The 21,199-nt window shown below is 35.0% G+C and overlaps 2 protein-coding genes across 3 annotated transcripts in view; one reads left to right on the top strand and one right to left on the bottom strand.

Annotated features, from left to right (window-relative positions):
- S6KL (ribosomal protein S6 kinase like) overlaps positions 1-21,199 on the top strand; it is a 54,519-nt gene that overhangs the window by 15,687 nt on the left and 17,633 nt on the right. The window lies entirely within an intron of this gene.
- Positions 764-21,120, bottom strand: bnb (bangles and beads). 2 transcript variants are annotated; one of them, XM_076121602.1, is made up of 2 exons: positions 21,003-21,120; positions 764-2,331 (listed from the first exon to the last, which is right to left on the bottom strand). In XM_076121602.1, exons 1-2 carry the CDS (start codon positions 21,008-21,010, stop codon positions 1,059-1,061), a joined length of 1,281 nt encoding a protein of 426 aa, XP_075977717.1. In that variant the 5' UTR covers positions 21,011-21,120; the 3' UTR covers positions 764-1,058. The 2 variants fall into 2 exon arrangements, with proteins under 2 accessions (XP_075977717.1, XP_075977719.1); XM_076121604.1 differs by lacking the exon at positions 21,003-21,120 and adding an exon at positions 10,128-10,281.

Here is a 21,199-nt window from a genome sequence, read left to right as displayed (position 1 = left end):
GTCTACATCTAGTTAATGGCGAAACGTTTATGTATTTTATATACCTCTGCCTAAGCCTTCGGGTAAAACTGGCGCGATATAGTGTAAATATGTATGTATGTTGTCACACCTTGCTCGCGGTAAAATAAAGGCGCCGTAAGCGTCACCCCTGGTTCATATGATCTACGGAACTTTATTTTTATTATTTTTCATTCATAAATTGTGAATGTAAGCAGTAACGGTTGGAGCATAGCATTTCTCCCATATTTGATTCCTGTCCAAAATTCTATATACTTGCCACTTATTTTAACAGTCCTAACATGCTAGACACGATAGAAAGCACATTGTTGTTTGCACAAATATGTGTTGAAGCACAAACACCTCCTTAATACCTTCTTTAATACTTCAAAAATCCATCTATTTGTGGGTTCTGCCCTGCATTGTTATGCAGTATCTCAGTAACGAGTTCTCATGAGCAGCTGAAGTTAATTAAAGCTTTAATTTAAGCAGCCAATAGTTACCCTGCTGTGTATTTATTATATCATACGGTTTTTATAGTCCCAGTCTCTCAGGTAAAGTAGGGGAGTTTAGAGGGAGAGGCGCCAAAAATTGCTTATGTTGCTCATATATTTTTGTAATCTGTCGATGCCCGATCTTAGCCAATCTCTAGGTGGATAGGGATAGGATATTTGAAGTATGGTCTTGCTTTAGCGGTTTATCTCGTAAACATAAATCAGGCAAATATATGTCCACACAAGGAAGTTGAGTAAATGAAATGCATACATATTTATAAAACATATTTTATTACTTATAGTACCGGAAATTCGATAATTTACTTTGACAGATAATAATTACAACGTTGGTAATTTTTCGGTGCGGCTATTTAAATAGTCTCTAGATCTAATGAATAGTCGGCGATGGCCACGCTCGGGGCGTGTCGATCACCACTCACACACTCACACGAGACATACATCACTACACAGGGTGCGGGTCGCGAGCGCGCGCCGCGGGCGGGGGGCGCGTGTCGAGGGTCGTCGACACACGTCCGCCGCCACCTCTACTGGCTACTCACTACCTATCTAAGATCCATTAGGTTCTTCACCAGACTCTCCGCTCTCCTTGCTATCGCTCTCTTCCGAACTAGACGAATCCTTTTCCTTCTTTTCGTCTTTGACAGCCTCGGCGACGGGCTTCTCATTATCCTTGATTGCTGGTTCGGGTTCAGCATTGGTCTCAGTCTTGGCTACCGTAGCCTCGGCCGAGGCGTCGTTTTTGGCTTCAGGTTTTTCTTCTGCCTTGTCTTCTGAGTTTACGGATTCAGCCTTGTCTTCAACCGCGGCATCATCGGAAGCGCTTTTGGTCTGTGCAGATTCAGCGGGAGCTGAAGTAGGTGCTGCTGCTGCCTCCTTTTCTTCGGGCTTTTCGCTCGGTTGCTCTTCCTTCTTAGATTCCGCTTCCTTCTTAGGTTCCTCTTCCTTCTTAGGTTCTTCTGGCGCTTTGTTTTCTTTGGGGGTCTCTTCTACTTTGGTTTGTTCAGCAGCTTTAGCTTCAGACTCGGCGGCATTTTTATCATCGACCGTGTCGCGAACTACACGCAGGCTATCTTCGGAAGATGGTGCAGGCTCCTCTGGTTTCGTAGCTTCAGGTACAGCAGGTACCGCGGGTACAGCGGGTTCAGCAGACTTGGTCTCAGCAGCGGGCTCTTCTGATTTAGGCTCTACAGCTTTGGATTCTTCGGCTTTATTTTCTTCAGGCTTTGCTGGTTCTTCGACTTTAAGGACGGGCAAGTCAATTTTCTTTTCTGGCTTGGGGATTAAGACAACTTCATCAGCGACAGCAGCATCAGTTTTAACTGCGTTGACAATGTCGATAGACTCTTCAGAAATCGCTGACTTAGCCGAAGCATCCTTAGGTACTTCATTTACGATAGCTTTTGATTCCTCTACTGGTTCAGGCTCAGACGCTTTTTCGGCTGGTTTCGTTTCACTGACATCGCTAACTTCAGATTTCTCTTCAGCGGGTTTGATAGATTCAGAGGGTTCGGCAGATTTAACTTCCGCTACCGGTTCCGGTATCTCTTCCGGCGCCTTTTCAGGAACTACTTCTTGGACTTCTTTAGCCTCTGGTTGGCTTTCTGTCGCTGCGATTTTAACTTCAGGCTCTTTTGCAGCTTCCTTAGGTTCAGGTTCTTGTTCCGGTTTCTTTTCTTCAATTGCAACGGATTGTTCTTTAGGCTCTTCAGATTTAACTTCTGCGACCGCAGCAGCAGCAGCTTCGACTGGTTTGTCTTCGGCAACCGGCATAGCCAGGCTTACTGCCGCAAAGGCCAAGCATAATAGTAAGACCTTCATCCTGAAACAAAGAAAACATATAATTAGTGGTCTGATGATATAATGACGGATTCAAATGCACGTTTACAAGTCGTGAGTTGCAGGGTAAGGCCAATGTTACGCGCCGGTCGGCGTCGATATTCCGCAGCAATTTTCCTATTAACGTTGAATCATCTAAGGGCCCAAGGCACTGGGGAGGGATCTCATCTTGAATTGTCTTGAATTAATATTGATGTGATTGTAGGATGTTAACCATTGTAGACGGTTATCGAGCTTTCTAAAGAAAATTAAGGGTCAGACGTATTATAGTTTGAATCAAATTTCTAAATTTATCTATTCTAAATGAATATCTTATTTGTTAAATAGCTTCGACACCCTATTCGTTTACGCTTACTTTCCAGTAAGTCGTAACAGGCTCATCTATTTTCCATTAGCTATATAAGGTCGAATACCTCAGCGAGATCTATTTTTAGCTGCTACTAGCCGAAGGTAGGGCATTAAGGCGATATCCCGGCTCCTGTTGGAATGCGGTTTGGCGCCGCACTACAAATAGATAGCTGCCTCCGAAGGCATATAATCATTTTAACATAACCTAGTATTAGTTATTCTGCAGGTCGTCTTCTGCTCAAAAAGTCGTCTCATAAAAATGCTTCAGTAAGTACAGATAATCCTGGATGAATAATATGTACAAAAATTATATCACACTGGGGATAAACTTAGTTAGTTTTTTAGGTTTTATTTTTGATATGATTGTGTTATAATAATTGTAATTCAAATATAAAAATATAGGTAGAAATATGATGTGCACATGATGGACACTTCCTAGTGCGTGTTAAACTCCGCAGGATGCGCAACGCGCGTTAGAAATATGGATGATCCGGCCAGACGTAGGCAACGCATTATCTGAATTTCAATTGGCTCATTGAATTGAATCGCCAACTAGAATGCAATACGTGGCACCATAATATATGTATGATTCACACGCACACGCACTTGTCTCCCGGCAATTTAATCAATTTGGACTTTTATATTTAAACTATTCTACATATTTGAAACTAAAAGATCTTATAAATTACATATGGTCACTTTCGCTTTGTTCGTAACAAATAATAAAATGGCCTCCTTAAAAAATACATAATTTACTTCATCGCTGTGCAACCTGCAGTCATCGAAACATTTCGTTTTCTTTTTACAAACCAGTCGGGATGGACATTTACGTGTATCTCTACGTCTCATTGCACAAGTCAAGTTCAATACGTAACGAGAACCAGTTTTAAAGTTCTCAGTTACCGGTTATTACGCGTTCAATATTCTTACTTCATTTTATGCCCGCTTTTGGACTTTTTTCTTTATCTTTAGCAGCATCTCGACGCACACGAATAAAAAAGTCGTTTCAACTCATTATCCGACTTGAATAATATAAGAAAAAAGTGGTACTACCGTCGTCGGACGATACTTTCAGCGAAAACGCGCAATTTTAATTATAACAGAATGATTTTTCCGCAACCGAACTATAGATCGAGTATTTGAATAATGAAACCGCAGAATGCAGTTTATAACAAGTTTTATTAAGCGAGCTGAGTTATTTTCTGGAAGGATATCCTCGGCGGGCTGAGGGCAAGGATTGTCGTCCTCCCACACGACGCGGCAATCTTTCAATTGATGCCCAGCGCATGCTCGCTCATTGCGCCAATGAAAAAATTTGTCTGCCCCCTGGTAGGCACACCGAATCGTACATGGTGTTCCACGTGATGGAACGACCATATCTGTTTTTAAATATTTATTCCACAATACGCCAATTATAAGTTTCAAAGCGCACTTGTTCTATCTGTAAAGTTTCTGTGGCTTTAAAAATAATTTGTTTATTTTACTTGTTTGTTAGTTTCTTCCAATCAATAAGTAAGATTTTGTAGGCCTTGTGTAGTCTATTTATTATATTGTACCTAGTAGAACTTGTCACAATTACAACACTATATTCAATGTTACGGCTGACCGAACTTATTTACGAAATCCACATATTTTAGCGATCTTTTTATTCGACCGTAACAGATGAAATTGTGTTTTTTGAACCTTACATTACAGTTATTAATATACGAAAATTTAGTTGGTTTCGTAATTATTTTAAGAGAAATCGACCTTAAATTATTTACTTCAATGAAAACAGGAGTTACCGATCATACGCCGTCAATAATATTTCTCGAGGACATTTACAAATTCGTAAGTTCTTGTATGCCACAGGTCAGTGCACTGTTTATTGCCCAGTTTGCGTGTGTTTATAGGCTTATCAAAAGTAAACGATGCATTCAAAATTATAGTATTTTTTATCAATTCGGCTATCATATAAGAAGTCGTGTTGCAAAGTACAGTAATCAACATTATAATATGTTGCATCAGTAGTATTTTCTACGAGTTGTGAGGTTTCATCAAAATGTTACAAGGACTTTGTAATGTGCATCGTAATTACTTAGGTACACCATAATAACTCCGTTTCTTTATCTACCAAGTGCATCACATAAGCTTGAATGAACATCTCCGGTTTGTTTTTCAGTAACGACATTGTTCTTTTTAAAATGTGACTTTCCTGTTAAATACATACTTATCAAAACATAGGCTTTGTAGCGGCCAGCCGTTTGTTAGCAATCTTCATAAAGAGAATACGAGTAGTAGTTACTGGTCACAGTAACATGATTTATAAAATTGACCATTATAAATAGTGAATTACATAGGCGTTGTTAGAAGTAATTTTATTTTGATACACATTGCTCCATAGTGTTCGGAATCGTGACCATTTGTGAACCAATTACGTGTTTTACTCGTGCGGACGAAACGATCCCACTAATCAATGTGTCACAATAAAATCTTCGCAATAGTAAGTATCGGCATGTGTAACACGTATTCTGAAGTAATTTACATTATCTCATACAGCACTTGCCATAATGCTAATGACAACATCGTTACCGCACATCGATCAAATCATGTTTCTGATGCTTCAGTTGAGATTCTATAACATTTAGTTAGTGCGACGGAATACGACCTGCGAGTGTACCCATTGATATTTAGGTCCTGACTCCGAAATATTCCATTGCGCTCGATTGAGTAATGTTCGTGTTTATGTAAAGGTTAATGTTGCAGTCCTATTCTTTGTGTCGCGGGTTGTCCAGGTGTACAATAAATACCACGGAGATGTCCTCGCTTACAAATTCTTCAAACAGGTTTCACATTCTTCAGATATCTGATTATTGGGAAATGCAATGAAATTAATTTCCATTTACCTACAGCGTACCTTGTTGCGAGAATGTAAATAATGCACTTTGCCGTATAAGAGATTTATAAACGACTGTATTGACGCGTGACATTTGAGGATATTTAATTTAATAGTTTTATAATTTTACTAAGTCTTATTTAAAATCTAGCACTATAGGTTAAGTCTTTCTTTTTGACTATATCTGTTGACTGCATACAATCGACTGACCTAGACGAGATTTTTTTTACAGTCATGTTTTGCGCTTTCTACAAAAAATGACCTGATCTAGTATTCTAGTACATAGCCAAGTTTGAGTCAAGAGTTGACTTTCTATTGCTGTATCTAAGTAGGAAACTTTACCTCTGAACTACATTGGGCGGGAAGGTAAGTAATATAGTGGTGCATTATGAAATATAGGTACCTCGTGCGGGTTGTGTAACTGTCGACCCACGGTTCATTGTCGTATTTGGAGTACAGATCGATCCTATCCGGTCTACAATGACATCTCACCAGCATAAATCAAACACGCCGATGTGACAATCGTTCATGATGGATTGTTTAACTCTGTAACCGAGTGAAGCCTGTGAAGCAATCATGTCATACCGCTTGTACCTTAAATCTTTTAAATTGCGTAAACACCAATCGTTTGCGGAAACATTATGGAATTTTGTTTACCGTGAATCTAGCTGATGGTAGCGTGGACGTTCACATAATATATTTAGATTACTTTTTAAACTCTAGAGAAATATATGTATGTATGTGCAGGTGCAATACTAGATAATACATTTAGATATCTTTGATTGGCTGTCTAAGACTAATAACTAACTTCATAAACGTGTAAACTTGATAGCGGCTGAACACATTTCTTTGATTTATGATGATCACGTGTAGTGCAATTTGAATATATGCAATTCTCCATTAATGTAACTCTATGCGCTTTTCATTCCGTATCAAATCGTTTCTGTTTAATAGAATGCTTCGCTGGAATTTACATAAACGTGTTGCGCACAATCACACTACTAGCACTGCCAATAAACTCACACTAGAAGACTCAATCCCGAAATTAATTAAACACCTATAGTATTAATCTATAAGCTCTAAGATTGTCCTATCTGCGTACTTTGTTGCCTATTTAACTAGAGAGATTGACTTTGACTCTTAGTAGGATATTCATTTGTGTATAAACATAATCATAAAACATATATTTTTCTAATCCAACTAATTCATTTTAGTTGTGTGCTGAAAGCAAAAACGCTCTCTACTCTTATTCTTACTCTGAAAACGATAAGTTTCTAAGCTATTTATATTTTAACTCTATGGGGCCGTATGAACTGTGCAAGTTTAGTGGATAAATAAAGCCACATTTTTATATTGATTGTAATTTAAATAACAAATACAAGTTAAAAGATACCTATGTACATCCGAAGAATAAATACGAGTACACCTCGTCGATGTCGTACAGAATTTCAAATCTACAATATACTTATTAAGTCCGACTCTGCCCGCGCTTGACCGATTTTTTATTATCATTTTATAACCTCAGATGTAATTTTAACGTTTTTATGCTGTTTCAAATGTGTTATTTCGAAATTGATTTGGTAACAGAAAAACAATTGTATACCCAGAGAGAGGTCACCGATTTTATTTCAGACCTCGAAGTTTTCTTGATTCCAAGGCTTTCATCTGTTCATATATTTAGAAAGAAAATGTAAAGTATTGGATTGAAGGGAACTGGTTCTACGTAGTGGACACTGCTAGAGCAACATAGGTCAATGCCAGCGGAAGAAGTAAGTTTGAGTAACGGCACCGGCCGCTCGGACAAATGCGAAATGTCAATAAAGCTCGCCTCTGCCTCTACTGCAAGCACTTAACCGATGACTTAACATAAATCTGTCCGTGTAATACCTGACATTTTTATTTTCTGATACTTATGTAAGGTGTATTAATTATTTAATGTCATGTCTTATGTAAACGGTTACACTAAATTTATTTTATCAAATGTTTGTGTACTGTAAACTTCACTGACGTGATGTCCCGATGTTGCAACGAAGACTGCTGTTTATAGATATTCTATTATAAAAAGTATGTCTTCCCCTTTGTTTAGTCCACTACCGTGAAGTTCACAGGTCGGTGTAAGAACCATGACAATATCGTCATTTTTGCGTTTGGGCTTGAGTGTTAAGATTGGCCTTGCTTGTCCAAAATAATTATGTATGCAGCGTCAGCCTATTGTTGTGCTTTAAATATCCATGATCCGTGGAAATCTTTATCATTATATCAGATAATAGACGTGACCGGTTGCCTTGGGTTACCTTAGTTCACTCGGTACTTTTGTCTATGGCTATGTAGTGCTCGTATTATGAGTAGGGTAACAAGAAATCTATGCTGATTAACGATATACCCGTATATAGTAATGTGTAAAACGATTTCAATAGTTTATGTCTAACATGTATCACGGAATTGTACTGCGCAAATCATATTGTTGGTTGCGTCACAGCGAGCAGGATCGTATGCAAACTGACGCCACGGCAGATTTATGGAGCGCGGATGTGATAGTTTTGCTAACTATTCCTGTCATTCGTATACCTATCTTTATCGCCCATTGTTACGTTTATATTTATTTGCGAATTGTAATCTACGTATGTAATGTTGCCCATCGTTTTTTAGATTTGGATGAACAAAACCTTTGTAACTCTCGAGGTCCAAATAGGCAACTTATGAATTGTACTTGGTATTGTATCATTTACAAATGAATTGTAAATTATTATCATTCCTATTAAGGCGAGCTTTATTTTATGAATATTTTTTTGTACTGGTCGTGTTTTGACGTTGATTGTACTTATATGATTGTGATTTTAATTACTTTTTGTGGTACGAAGCTTGTTTAAAATTGCTCGGGGTTGAGTCATGAAACAATTACATTTTTTCTCCGACTGCGATAGTTCAACTCAAGAGCTAGGTGTTATTGGCGAGATGTTTTTATCGAAGTTTTGTTTCGCTTCAGTCAGTCACCGGGGTCATTAACTACTCACGACCCGCTGTAGCAAATTACTGATTTTGTTGCTATAATTTCTCATTCATCAACTTTATGGCTAGGTTTATAGTTTCTGAGAAATCATGCATGATTCATTCTGTATTACGAGCTATAGACCGGCTTAATTTCACGTAGCATGAGCAGATGCCATTTTTTAATTACGTTATTGGGACAATATGTCATAATTTCATCGTTTATTTAGATAATATGTTCAGAAACTAATTCTTATGCTGAAAACGCCAAGACAGCTTTGATAGCATGTCTACCTGAATTTTTTTATACATTTCTTAATTAGTACTGAATGTGTCAACGAGCACGTTTGTAATAGCAATAAAACACTAATGAGAGGTGTAAATGACTAAGTAATCAATCTTTCATACACGATCCAATAATGCAAGAAGTGCAAATACTTTAGGCGTAAAGGTTATGGCACTTCAAACGAAATCGATTCATTACACTTTAGTCGCGCCTGACGCGATGCTACATGTTTGCAAGGTACACTGAATTACTGAAGGCTCAGAACAAATCTGTACAAAACAAAGTTCACCTTCATGAAACAATCAGTGCATTTTTTACAGTAAAATACAAACAGTGCGAGAATAATTTTACCAAGACATTGAAGTGTCACTAGGCTATTTAAAATTGTAGTAAGTATCTTTTAGTTATACTACACAAACTTGTTAATATAATCAAAGTAAAACGGTCTCCTCTATAATTTCATTTGGAATATTAATTTGTAAACAAATATCGGGGGCATCGATCCGTGACCGCAAATTGTCGATCTCCGGCGACAGCCACGGCGGCTTGTCCGCGTCCCACCAATATCCTCGTCATCCTAGCGTGAATTGCGCTACTTGTTTTATTTATTGTACAGACAGGTTACTGAGCTATAACTATACTACAACTGCAGCGTTGATCAATTTAAACTGATTAGGTGCTCGAAGTAGAAGGCTAAGGAATTACGCCCTTTAGCTAAATTTTAACCAACATCGAACGTATTATTTTGATATTGAAGGGGCTTCTCTAAAGCGAGTCTTAGATTTAACTATTCTTCTCGAAAAATTACTCAGTTGTTACTTTTTTCCGTAAGTTAGTGTTGTATTCCGATGAATAGTATTGTCATGGACAAGGCCTTATTTTAATTATTTTCTAAAAGTACGTTTTTATGTTTTAAAATTAACATAAAGCTTAAGTCAAGTACTTAAATAACAGTAGATACCATGAACTGCTTTGTTCAGTTTATTTATTGCGTAAACAGGTTATTGTTAATGCCAGTTATATTCTATTTGAAACTAGACCAGTATAATTTTATGCACTTGAATGAGAGAGTAACGACAAAGGTTCAGTTTAGTTGGCCACGGTCTCAAAGATTTTGTTCGGCTATTTAATTTTGCTAAATAAAGTTACATAAATGTTAAAAAAATATCTGTATACTGCGAAATATACGGAAAAGTATGTCTTGAATGTTGAGAAATGCTTTTACACTCGATAGAATGATAGTTGACAAGAACTCTAGACGTTAATATTTATCGATACTCACTTGAAAATTTAGGTCCTGTGACGAAATAACCGCTGTCGGGACGATGTTAATCACTGACACAAGTTTTTATTTTTTGAAAAGCTCCAACGTTATTTATTTAAAATGTGCGGTCGGTGTGACGGTCGGCAATGTATTGGTTGTAGTTTGATAATGGCCGTGTTTATATAGCGCGTTCGGGAGGCGCGTTGACTGAGCCGCCGCGATGCAACTAACCTGCGTATGACCATCTCCGCCATTGGGAGCTTTGCCTTTTAAAATATTGTCTGCCTTTGTCGTCCACCAAACACTTTTTTATAATAATTTCCATTTAAAATTAAATCATTCTATCTGATTAATGAATTTTCTTCATTTTCATGATATTTACGTATTTGAGTACTTGATTTGCATTGATAACCAAGAAATAGAAATATTTAAAAAGCTTAGATGTTTTTTTTTGAGGCAACTAATATGCATTACTTATTTGTATATGTAAATAGGTATTCAGATGAATAGATAGATTAGTTACATTTGTTATCACCGGAATTATAAATTCGTAGTACCTAATTAAAAGCTCTTAGAACTAAATTAACATAACTGCAAGAAACAATTGAAACATTCAGTTTTAAGAGGCTCTACAAAGTTATTTTATGTTCTCACCGGCTAGTTTTAAAACATTGTAAACATTTGTATATTACAGGATGCCTTGAGTACACACTTGCGAGATTTAAGTATAATTTTCACATTTGTTAATGTCAAAATATCTGCCTAGATATTTTATAACATTAACTATAAAATACTATGCTATTTACGATTCAACGAATAGGTTACTGAAAAAAACATCCTTAAAAATCAAAATACGAACTATAAGTGCCCATTTATGCTTATTAAAATTAAGAATACGTGGTCTCTACATTTTTATATGAGACGCGTTGACTGTAAATATTGAAATGCTTATTTATAGATTTATCTATCAACACACTCTCTTCAACAATTTTCTCGTAAGACTGTACCTACTTTATTGTATTTTGGATACTTTTCGCAGAAGTATTATACCTTTTATAATAATATTACCTTAAAATGTATTCATTAAAACAAAGTTCCTTTAGCGGCTTTGACTTAAAGGGATATTTCTCGTAAAATCCTAATATTTTTTGACACATACATAAAATCACGCCTTCTTCACATAGGGGTAGTCACAGAGAGAGAGTCCACGTAAAGACCAGCGAATATTTCAGACTTTGCTTAATTAAGAAATAATTCATGTCAACAAATTGTTTACTTACTTGTTTAACCAAGGCAAAGGAACAAGAGATAAGTTCTCACTAGTTGTAAAATATTAGTGGGGACTCTTTTCATACTTATTTTGCGTCTGCATGCCTCGTCCCGTAATCGAATGTGTAATTTAGCGATATGTTATCTGTCCTTAAAGCTATTTTAACGAAAGTCCAAGTTTGCGATAGTACTCTAACGATATACAATTGTAAGGAATTCCACATATGTGACATTGTCTAAAACAGGTAATTTGGCACTAAGTACCTCACATCCATTATCTCATGACTTCAGACAATTGACACGTAGACTGTATGCTACTAGACTACAGATATTATACCTACATATTTAGGTCGAAATATGCGTATGAGGTTGCAAAAAATTCAAAGATTCTACTCTACATAAAGTATAAATAATACCGTATTTATTTTACTACATGGAATACATAATACACGGTTGATTGATCGCAAAACCTGAAAATGATTTGTTTAAACCGCGAAACGAATGAATTCTTTAAGATTTTCATGGTTTGTGTGTCAGCTGGTGTTGATACTGAAACATGAAGATTCGACACATTGAAATATTGTAACATTAAGGTTGTATATTTTAACTATTTCGTTTGTGAAGTAACCTGGTGTTGCCATGGCATTAGGATTTACATACAGCCTGTGTCACTCCCTCTCAGAGAGTACCAATAAGCCTTACTACCGAATAGTTTGTTCGTAACTGATAATGGAATTTATTCGGTAATATTGTTATTTTATAATATGTATTGTTAAACTAAAAGTCACTTCTTTATGTGATTACAAAATAAAACCAAAAAATTTACGAAAATAGTCACCGGTCACGTTAGTCGTAACAGTTCCAATATAGATAATCGTTTCGAATTGGGACAAAACATATCGCTATGAAATAATAGAGTCAATTAAAGTATCGATCAACTTTCTTGATTTGTATAAATTATTTTATTGGTAGGTAAATAGAATCCTTATTTTTTGCCTTTCCTCTACGTGGAAGCGTCTCTTGGCCAGTTTACATTCATTTAACTTTTATCTTTGATAAATCGTCAAATTTTCTTAGATAGATATTCATTTTTTATAAAACGGGATTGCGGGATTTCTTTTTAATGACACCAGTACCAAAGTTAGTAAACAAAAGTAATTGACAAAGGGATGAAGTATCTATGAGTAACATTGAAGAATCAACAATGAAATCAGTTGATTTGTTTACTTTTATTCAAGAGTGTTAGTAATAACAAACGGTATTCTATTGACGTGATTAAAATGCTTAGTCAGAGTTTAGACAGAATGTCTAATGTTGTTTTATTGTGAGGGCGTAGAGTGACAACGACGGAGGTAATCTTCCGCTTGGCTTGCCAGATGTCTCTTACGATTGATTCTCACTATCGATCCATCTATGTACGTGATTTTATTATAATCAAACATTTACTATCGCTAGACTGTGATCTATGCGTAGGTAGAAAATTGAAAATTGGGTTGAAAAGTGATAAAGAGAATTTCGGGTTAGCTAGATTAGTCTTCTTTAAGACTGTTGTTGACTGTTTAGAGAAATGGTTGAAAAGACGCGAATGTTTGTTACCTTAATCTATTGGTATTTTTTCTTGGTGGAGGAAAAATTATAATACATCATAATAAGAATGTGGAAAACACGCTTGTACATTAAGTTTACGACAGGTCTATCTTCGAGTAGAGATATGTACGACGTACATACGTGCTATGTCACTCTTGCGGAAAGTCCAGCATTTTGGTGCTTTGTTCTGGTAAAAAGGGTAGTAAGAAAAATTGTTTAAACAGTTCTTCTTTAATTCTTTTTAAACGATACTAGGTCAAAGTGTTAATTGAGTGAAAACCAGCTAGTTTTTGTACTAATTTACTTAGAGCAAACGTTAGCGCAGAGTTTTCTTATAAAATAGCGAATTTAATGCAAAAAAACCCTTATAAAAAGAGATCAGGATATAACTATTTCGCAGTCTGCATACGTTTTCTTAAGATTTTCTATGTTGCTCTAGTTTCTATATAGCCATAGTTATGTTTCAATCCAAAACTAACTTTTTATTAAAGAGAAATGGCTATGATAAAGAATTCAAGGTTCCCTTATTTTGCCAAACCGGAACTTAATGTCATGTTTTACTACAAACAACTCCATTATTCGTGAAATAATACATTTTCGTGAGTATGTCATTGTCTAATGTCAACCAGTTAACATAAGCGTAATAAAATTAGATGTTATGTGGTATCTTCCTCGAAGTAGTTTGTTTGGGATTTCCTTATCGTGTTAAAATATATGTGGTTCACATAACAATGACCCACTAAGTCTCAATAAACTAAAATTGACATCATCCTTCGAAACACAGCTAGTGTAGGTAACAAATATTTAGATAATGTACTACTGTTTATTATACTGTCTTTGCCGTGGTTACTACATACTCTATTCAGTTTAGAAAAGTGTTATTTATGTTTGGAAATTTCTATTTTCCCAACATCTGAAGTCTTTTACTGAGTCGCTGTATTTTAAAAACCAAATCAATCGTGAATAATAATAGTTGTAGTCATCGCGTCTAAAATAGAAAGTTCGGGATAAATTGCTAGACTTGTCTACATACCTACAACGATTTTGGCGAAAGTAGTGAAACGGGCAATTAATTGAATAAGTTTTCCTTAGACTGTTTGTTTTTGTGTTGGACACTGCACTCTCTAGAAAGGTAGGAAAACTAACGTAGAGCCGTGGAAGTACGTTTTAATGTAAACAACACAGGACGGCGCACAGCCGCACTGGCACCGAGGCGTTGATACCATAACAAACATTATCGTATAGATGCGTTGCCCTTGACATTTCTCTACTAATGTGAAAGTAACGAATATTTACTGAACTACCGTTTATCACCATTAAGTAATGTTACGTGTCCGTTTTTATTATCCCGAGACCATAAAAAAGCCACCATCACAAGTTGCTGGAAGGTCACGCGCGTGGGCGTAGCCTCATTCGACTCCATTTTTATTCTTACATTCTGTTAAAGCTTACTTAACCTAAGTAGTTCAATTCTGGATTCGATTACCAGTTCTATAATCATTTGAACTTTCTATGCGTTGTAGCTCGATCGCCTTCTACACTAACAAGGTCATTCATAGTTCTGTTCATGTTTATGTCGACTATAGTATTCATATTATTATTGCGTAGCTAGGTACTATTATAAGGAATTTAGTGAAACTAGGCGATAACAAGATAATAGTTTAGTTGATCTAAAGGCCGTTATGTAGTTAGGGATGGTTGATACCACATTCAGCAATGCACAATTGAGATTAAAAACTCCGGTGTTTGGTTTCCACAACCTTGATCCCGTTTACACAGCTCTATGTGGAGAGACTACATAACATAATAAGTACTATAGCCCTACGTAAGTACCTTTGAATAGTTAGTTAGTAACAAAATTAATTCAAACTTATATTATCAGTTTATTTCAAATAGTTATCCTGATTAATACATGAAATATGATATCTTACCATCGCTATTAGGAATAGAGACTATCTACAAATTTATTATCTTTATAAATACATTTTGCATGGCATCTAGAGCAAAATAATAACGGTTAGAAATTAATGTGTTTCTCGCGTGTATCATTTGCATAGGCTGTCTATTCGACACAATTAAATTTAACGAAGGAGTTTCTGTCTATTAAAACAAATATCTACCTATACATTTGATGCTATTCAGTTCGTTTTAGGTAGTAGCAAATTAGAGGAAAAATAACCAGAAATGTATGTTCGCCATGACTCAGTACGACAATGATCGAATACCAAATTGTTGTGGTTGAATCCCTTGACGTAAACATCAATCTTGTTGTTGGATTACGTTGATGTTATAGCAACTGTAAACATGCACGTGTAATTATAGATTCTCGAAGCAAATTCATTTGCAGCATGCTATCGATTAGCCTCTATGCGTCTACGCTTCCTCCTCTATCAAAAGCTAGGCTACCTAAAGGTCGAAACCTCGAAGCCCATTTAAATATTGAGGTGAACTCTAATGAACTCGAAGGTAGATATAACTGGGGTCAAGACTAATTCGTTACGCACACTAGCTATAAGCGAACTACAGTGTGTGGATGTTTTTACACAAAGAAAGTATTGATGCAAATGCTCATACAAATTGTAGATTAAATAATAAATAATCATTGGTGTATTATAAAGCGAGGGCACAATGTCTACAATTGTAAAATAATTTAACAGTGTTAAAGTTATACAACAATGTTATTGTATAGTTCAGTGGGCACGATAACTAATACATTACCATTATGAACGTCACGTTTCTACCTAGCGGCGCGAAGTCGCAAAAGATATTGTATAAAATTATTAAATTGCCATCGCGATAACCTGGGCTTATAGAAGGATACAAGACGGAAAGTGTCTAAAATTAGAAAATAAAAATCTTATTGTATTTAGTGTTTACCATAGAGATCTCGTTCGAAACTTGCCCACAGCCAATCTTAGCAATACATAACTGTGCGAACTGTTAGAAAATTTTAATAATTATGGATTTCAACAACTCTATAAAATCTTTTATATGATCCGAATCAAAAAGGGACTTGTGTCTTAAGTTTCTCCATAACATTACAATATTACGTAACAAAAAGTAACTTATCCAAGCACGCTATCATAAAACGATAACATAAAATGTTTGACGCCATCTAAAATGTTCAACATTAAGTTCGTGCCTACGCAGGTTACACTGTAACATTATACCAAAGATATAATCGTATAAAAGTTTAATGTTTATTAGATTTGTGCCTAATGTCTCTAATATCAATTATCTAATATATTCCAATTATCCTAAAAATGCATCTCTAGCATTAAAAATAAATATACTGCTGTAATAAGTGTGTAGATAAGTAGTAACACATTAAAGATAGACATAAAAATATATGAAAACATGATACGTACTAAAACGCTATTAGTATAATATTGTTTTCTAATCTCAACTGTTCATTTCATATTTTGAAATGCTTATAATATTTATAAGTACCTCGTATTACGTTTGGGTAAGTTTTCTCAGTTTATAATAGGTACTGTGGAAATGTTAAGTAAAGTTGTAGACGTTTCACCAAAATACCACATTATTTTTTACATGAAAAATTAATCTGACTTGAACTAAACTTGTCAACTATTATGGCCAATTTCATCGATAAGGTTATATATTGTGTTGGGTGTATATGATTAAAACTAAGAAAGACTCTAATTGAACCCCTTGAAATAAGTATAGTAGCTTAGCTAATAAAATGCATAGTAGCTGCAGTTGAGTTACTAAAGGGCTTTAGTATTAAGTAGATTACACGAACACATTAATTAAACTAAGACTTAGTAAGGTGACTTGAAGCAAATGACCATAATCTACCCTTACATGTAGTAGGTATTAGTGATACATATTAATTTGATTTACTGTTGAAATTCATTGTCAAAACATTTGTTTTCGTCCGTGAAATCAAACCGCCCGCGCCATGGCAAATTGTATCTAATTTCAATGATTTAGTTGAAGTGCTGGCTTGAACCTTTATTGTGTTTAAAAATTAACACATGTCTATGGTGGTATATTGTCCGGTTTGTCTTTATTTTTATTTTAGCGCTTTTCCTTAACTCAGGCAGTGCTAATTGTTGACAATGGAAGGCCCTTTTAAGCAATATGTCTTGTGGTTTCAAATATTTTATTTCCTCTATTGACGTTTCAGTAATGAAAATACTCGAATTATTTCGAAGTAGAATTGTAAGTACCGGTAAAGCCACTACTTTGCATTACATTGGCCCTCTACCGATCAATCATGTGCTCTCCATTTAACTGTCTTTACAATAGTCTTGGTTGACCGTTAGATGGTATTATTATTTATATCAGGTAAATCCTTTAACTGTATGATAAAATAAAATGTCTGTCATTTGGATTGCGCATTATATTTACTGTGTATTGACATATTCACATTTAGGATATAGAATCGTACTGTTCACTTATGCAAAAATGTGTCAGAGAAATGAAAAATGGTCTACCAGGAACTATGCATCGCCACAATAGGTACTTAACAACTTTATTTACTTAAACTATAGTTAATTTAAATAGAAAATCAAACAAACATAGACTTATTGTTCGTAGCTGACGAGTTACCATTCAGTGGCCGTCAATGAGTTCATAATATATGAACACTACATTTTGTTTATTAGTTATTGAAAGGCGTGTGACGTCGAGTCCTCAACGGTTTCAGCTCATTACTAAGATGGCCTATTGTGTTATGATTACAGGAAAACATTAACGTGGTTTCTTATTGAGTTAAACACAGAAAAAACGCATACAAATATCTTCAAGGATTCTTTTCAAAAACTACATGTGATCAATGAAACATTTGATAGTATTCTCAGTTCATTCTAAACAGTGTTGCAGTAAGTGATCTTGACCGAAACTAAATGCCTTTGCGGATTTATTTACTGATAAACGTACGTAATCGATTTTAGTCGAGATTGTTTTAATCGACTACTGTAGCCTCTAGGGAATTCTAAGTTGTATACAGAAAAATTTGGTGTCATGTCAGGTCATCTTTTAGATTGTGGCGGCTAAAATGAAGATTGGTCAGCTATGTTAACTTGTCTAATAAGCATAGAAATTTAAATGCGTAAATTATTGAAGTCGATATTTTCATAACAACAAAATGATTGTAACGCCACAATTTTAAGTGACAAATAATGTATTTGCGAATTAATTGCGTTTAATAACACCAGTGAATCTCATGAGTCTTTCCAAAATAAAGCTGAAATTGTGACTTACAGTAACTAAGTTTTACAGCTGTTATTGTTTGTCAAAGTTTATATATACTTAATTTTATTTTGCCTTATATTTTTTCGTAAGAGTACACATACTTCACACGATACTGAATGAAAATAATTTAATCGTTTTCTTTATAACTTAAGCGTAGCTTTTTGCTATCAATTCTTGACAAATTTGGTGCAGTTGACGCATTTTTGAAGCGCTTAACTAATTGAATTTAATCACTGAGTTGATTAAACTGTACCGTATCTGTTCAACCATGGATAAATTCGATTAACATGCTGTCATGACATTGAATAAGTAAATCGTTAACGTTCGTGTCTATCCGCAGTTGAGCTCGCAGAATAAAAGAAACATGTCTTTTTCTGTAAATTAAATGGTCTCGGAATATATTTGTGTTATTTCTCTCACCCGCGGTCACGTACTATGCATATAATAATATTTCTACGATGTACAGCCTTTATCAATCTTGTTGCCGCCATGTAAAGCGATGATCGTATCGCTTAAAAATATCTAATCATGTTAGTAAGCAATTTAGATGCGTGGCACGGGCTATGCGTCTACGTTGACTCATTTATTCATAAGTTGACATTACAACTTACGCCAATGGCAAATCAACGTCACACGAATCGCATGAATTGAAGTAGCGCATGTATGCAATCTAAAACAATGTTTTACTGAAATTTAGGTGACGGCTGGTCTCATTTATTTATTCTGGAAATATATTGTCGAAGTGTTCTTTTTGTAGTTTGATTTTCAGAATAGTTGGTATACCAGTAAGTATAATATCGTACCAACATTATTTATTACAAAAATGCAAGATCACTGATGGCAAGAATGTGCTTTTTGGAGTCTTTACTTATCTTTAACCATGACATTACTTTTCATATAGATAACAAGCGTGGCTAATGAACCAAGTCCTTCAGAAATAAACCTATAGATTAAAATGCGTATATTGTATAAAAAAATCTGTATTGTCATCATTCATGATGTTTCGACGAAGGTCTTATTGTCTAATTTTAGTGACAGTCATTGATTCGTAACTTATTGATAAAAAATATCATTCACGGTCTGCGGCTACTTGGTGCATCATCAGGTGACAGTCTTGACGGGTTTTTACCAAAACAATATGACACCTTCATCGGATAGGTACACAATACACATTAAAAGATTGCATTCTAAGAAATAGACATGCAGTTACTTTCCTAAAGTTCAATTTCTCCTGTTTCTGAATAGGCAAACAAAATAAAAAATAATACACAAGCAATTTCCTTGCTGTTTTTCTATGTAAATAAACGTCTTGTTGGTGGTTCCACACGTACAGTTCTGCCTAAGGACAAAAGTTAACGCGTGTCGAGTATCTATCACAGCACGACTTAGCACTATGATAGTTATTTGACAGAATTTAACCGGTAGTGACATCTACAGCATACTAGTTTTTGTAAATAGTAAAATTAACATATTCAATACATACAGCATATTATTTATGCTTACGTCTGTGCTGTATTCGTCACATCACGTGTTTTTGTAAAAAATTTCACGCATTACGTTTGAAAATTCACGTGTAATTGAAAAGAATAACTGTCATTGTCATTGTAATAAAGTTTTCAATCTCAAAACTACATGTACAGGATTCATTAACATCCGTACTTAATGAGTTAGTTATCTTGTCATTTGTTTTATTTTTTGCCTGAAGACATCGCATGCATTTGTTTCCATTTTTGTAGCTGCCTTTTGTTATCTTTTAATAAATGCGCTTTTATTCTAGAAAATGAAAACACATACGCCATAATAGTGTGTCTTCTTAGAGTATAAAAGTGTTTTTATTAATGAATAAAATACTACACCTGGTGTATATGCAGCTACTGTTTCCGTTTATCATATATTACTTATTTATTTATGCGTGTGTATCTTATTATACAATCAAGGAGGGACAGACATACGAACATTACGAACGCAGCTGCGCATCCTTTTCTCTACAAGCTTTATTGTTAAAATAAAATGTAGAAAACTCTAAAGGGAACTCGTTTTACGTAAGCTATGTAATTTTAAAATACATGCAACCGATTTACCGAATATCATACATCTCTATGAATAGGTGTTTCACATCTGCGTTATTTTAGAGTAATATTGAATTTCGACAATTGTTTTGCAGAATAACATCTAAAAACATCTTTGTATTATCAAGTTAATGAGCCGGCACCGGTTATCTTATTTTAGAAATCCATCTATAATAAGAAATAGATTTAGCATAAATAAAACAATTGTATCAACATCATGTAATAGTTTTAGTTTAGTGACGTGATAATGACGTTCACGGTTTATGAAACAATTTGCGACGCGACGCTAAGACTGATCTGTTTCGTCACTCACCTTTTGATACAAACACAAATATTGTAGTTCGACCTTGATCATAACAATTTACACAGTTTTTCTATACTGACTTACTGATTAAGGAAAATTTACCAAACAACTGGCGCAAATAAAAAAATATATTCATCATTAAATGAACCGAAATAGCCACTATGGGAACATTATACATAGGTACAATATTACATAGAGGAACATTTTAGACAATAAGGAAATGAGATAATTTAAGGAAAATTATACCCTTTATCACACCTGTTTGAAATATTATTGTTATTATAAAAAAAAACTAAGTTTAGCACGTGGCAAACATAAACTGGATAAAAATCATAAATAATTTCATGGAACTTGACGTGTTCACTGACATCATCCCTGAACTTAATTCTCTATATAAATTAAAGCTATACGAAAACACACAAAAAGCAATCTATGAACAATTACCTTTTCATTACTTTCCAAACGCTTCACTATAATATGATGTACGCGGTGAAAACACAAGCAAATGTTCCCAAATAACCGTGTAAACTGAAGTCTTTCACGTGCCAAGGAGAAATGGCACGCAAAGCTTTGCGTCATCGGCCACATTTTGCGCAAATTATAACCTATAGGTGCTTTTATTGAAGTGAATATGACCTCAT

The sequence above is a fragment of the Anticarsia gemmatalis genome, chromosome 13 (assembly GCF_050436995.1).
Source record: "Anticarsia gemmatalis isolate Benzon Research Colony breed Stoneville strain chromosome 13, ilAntGemm2 primary, whole genome shotgun sequence".
NCBI lineage: Eukaryota > Metazoa > Arthropoda > Insecta > Lepidoptera > Erebidae > Anticarsia > Anticarsia gemmatalis.
This window is presented reverse-complemented; position numbering and strand designations above follow the sequence as displayed.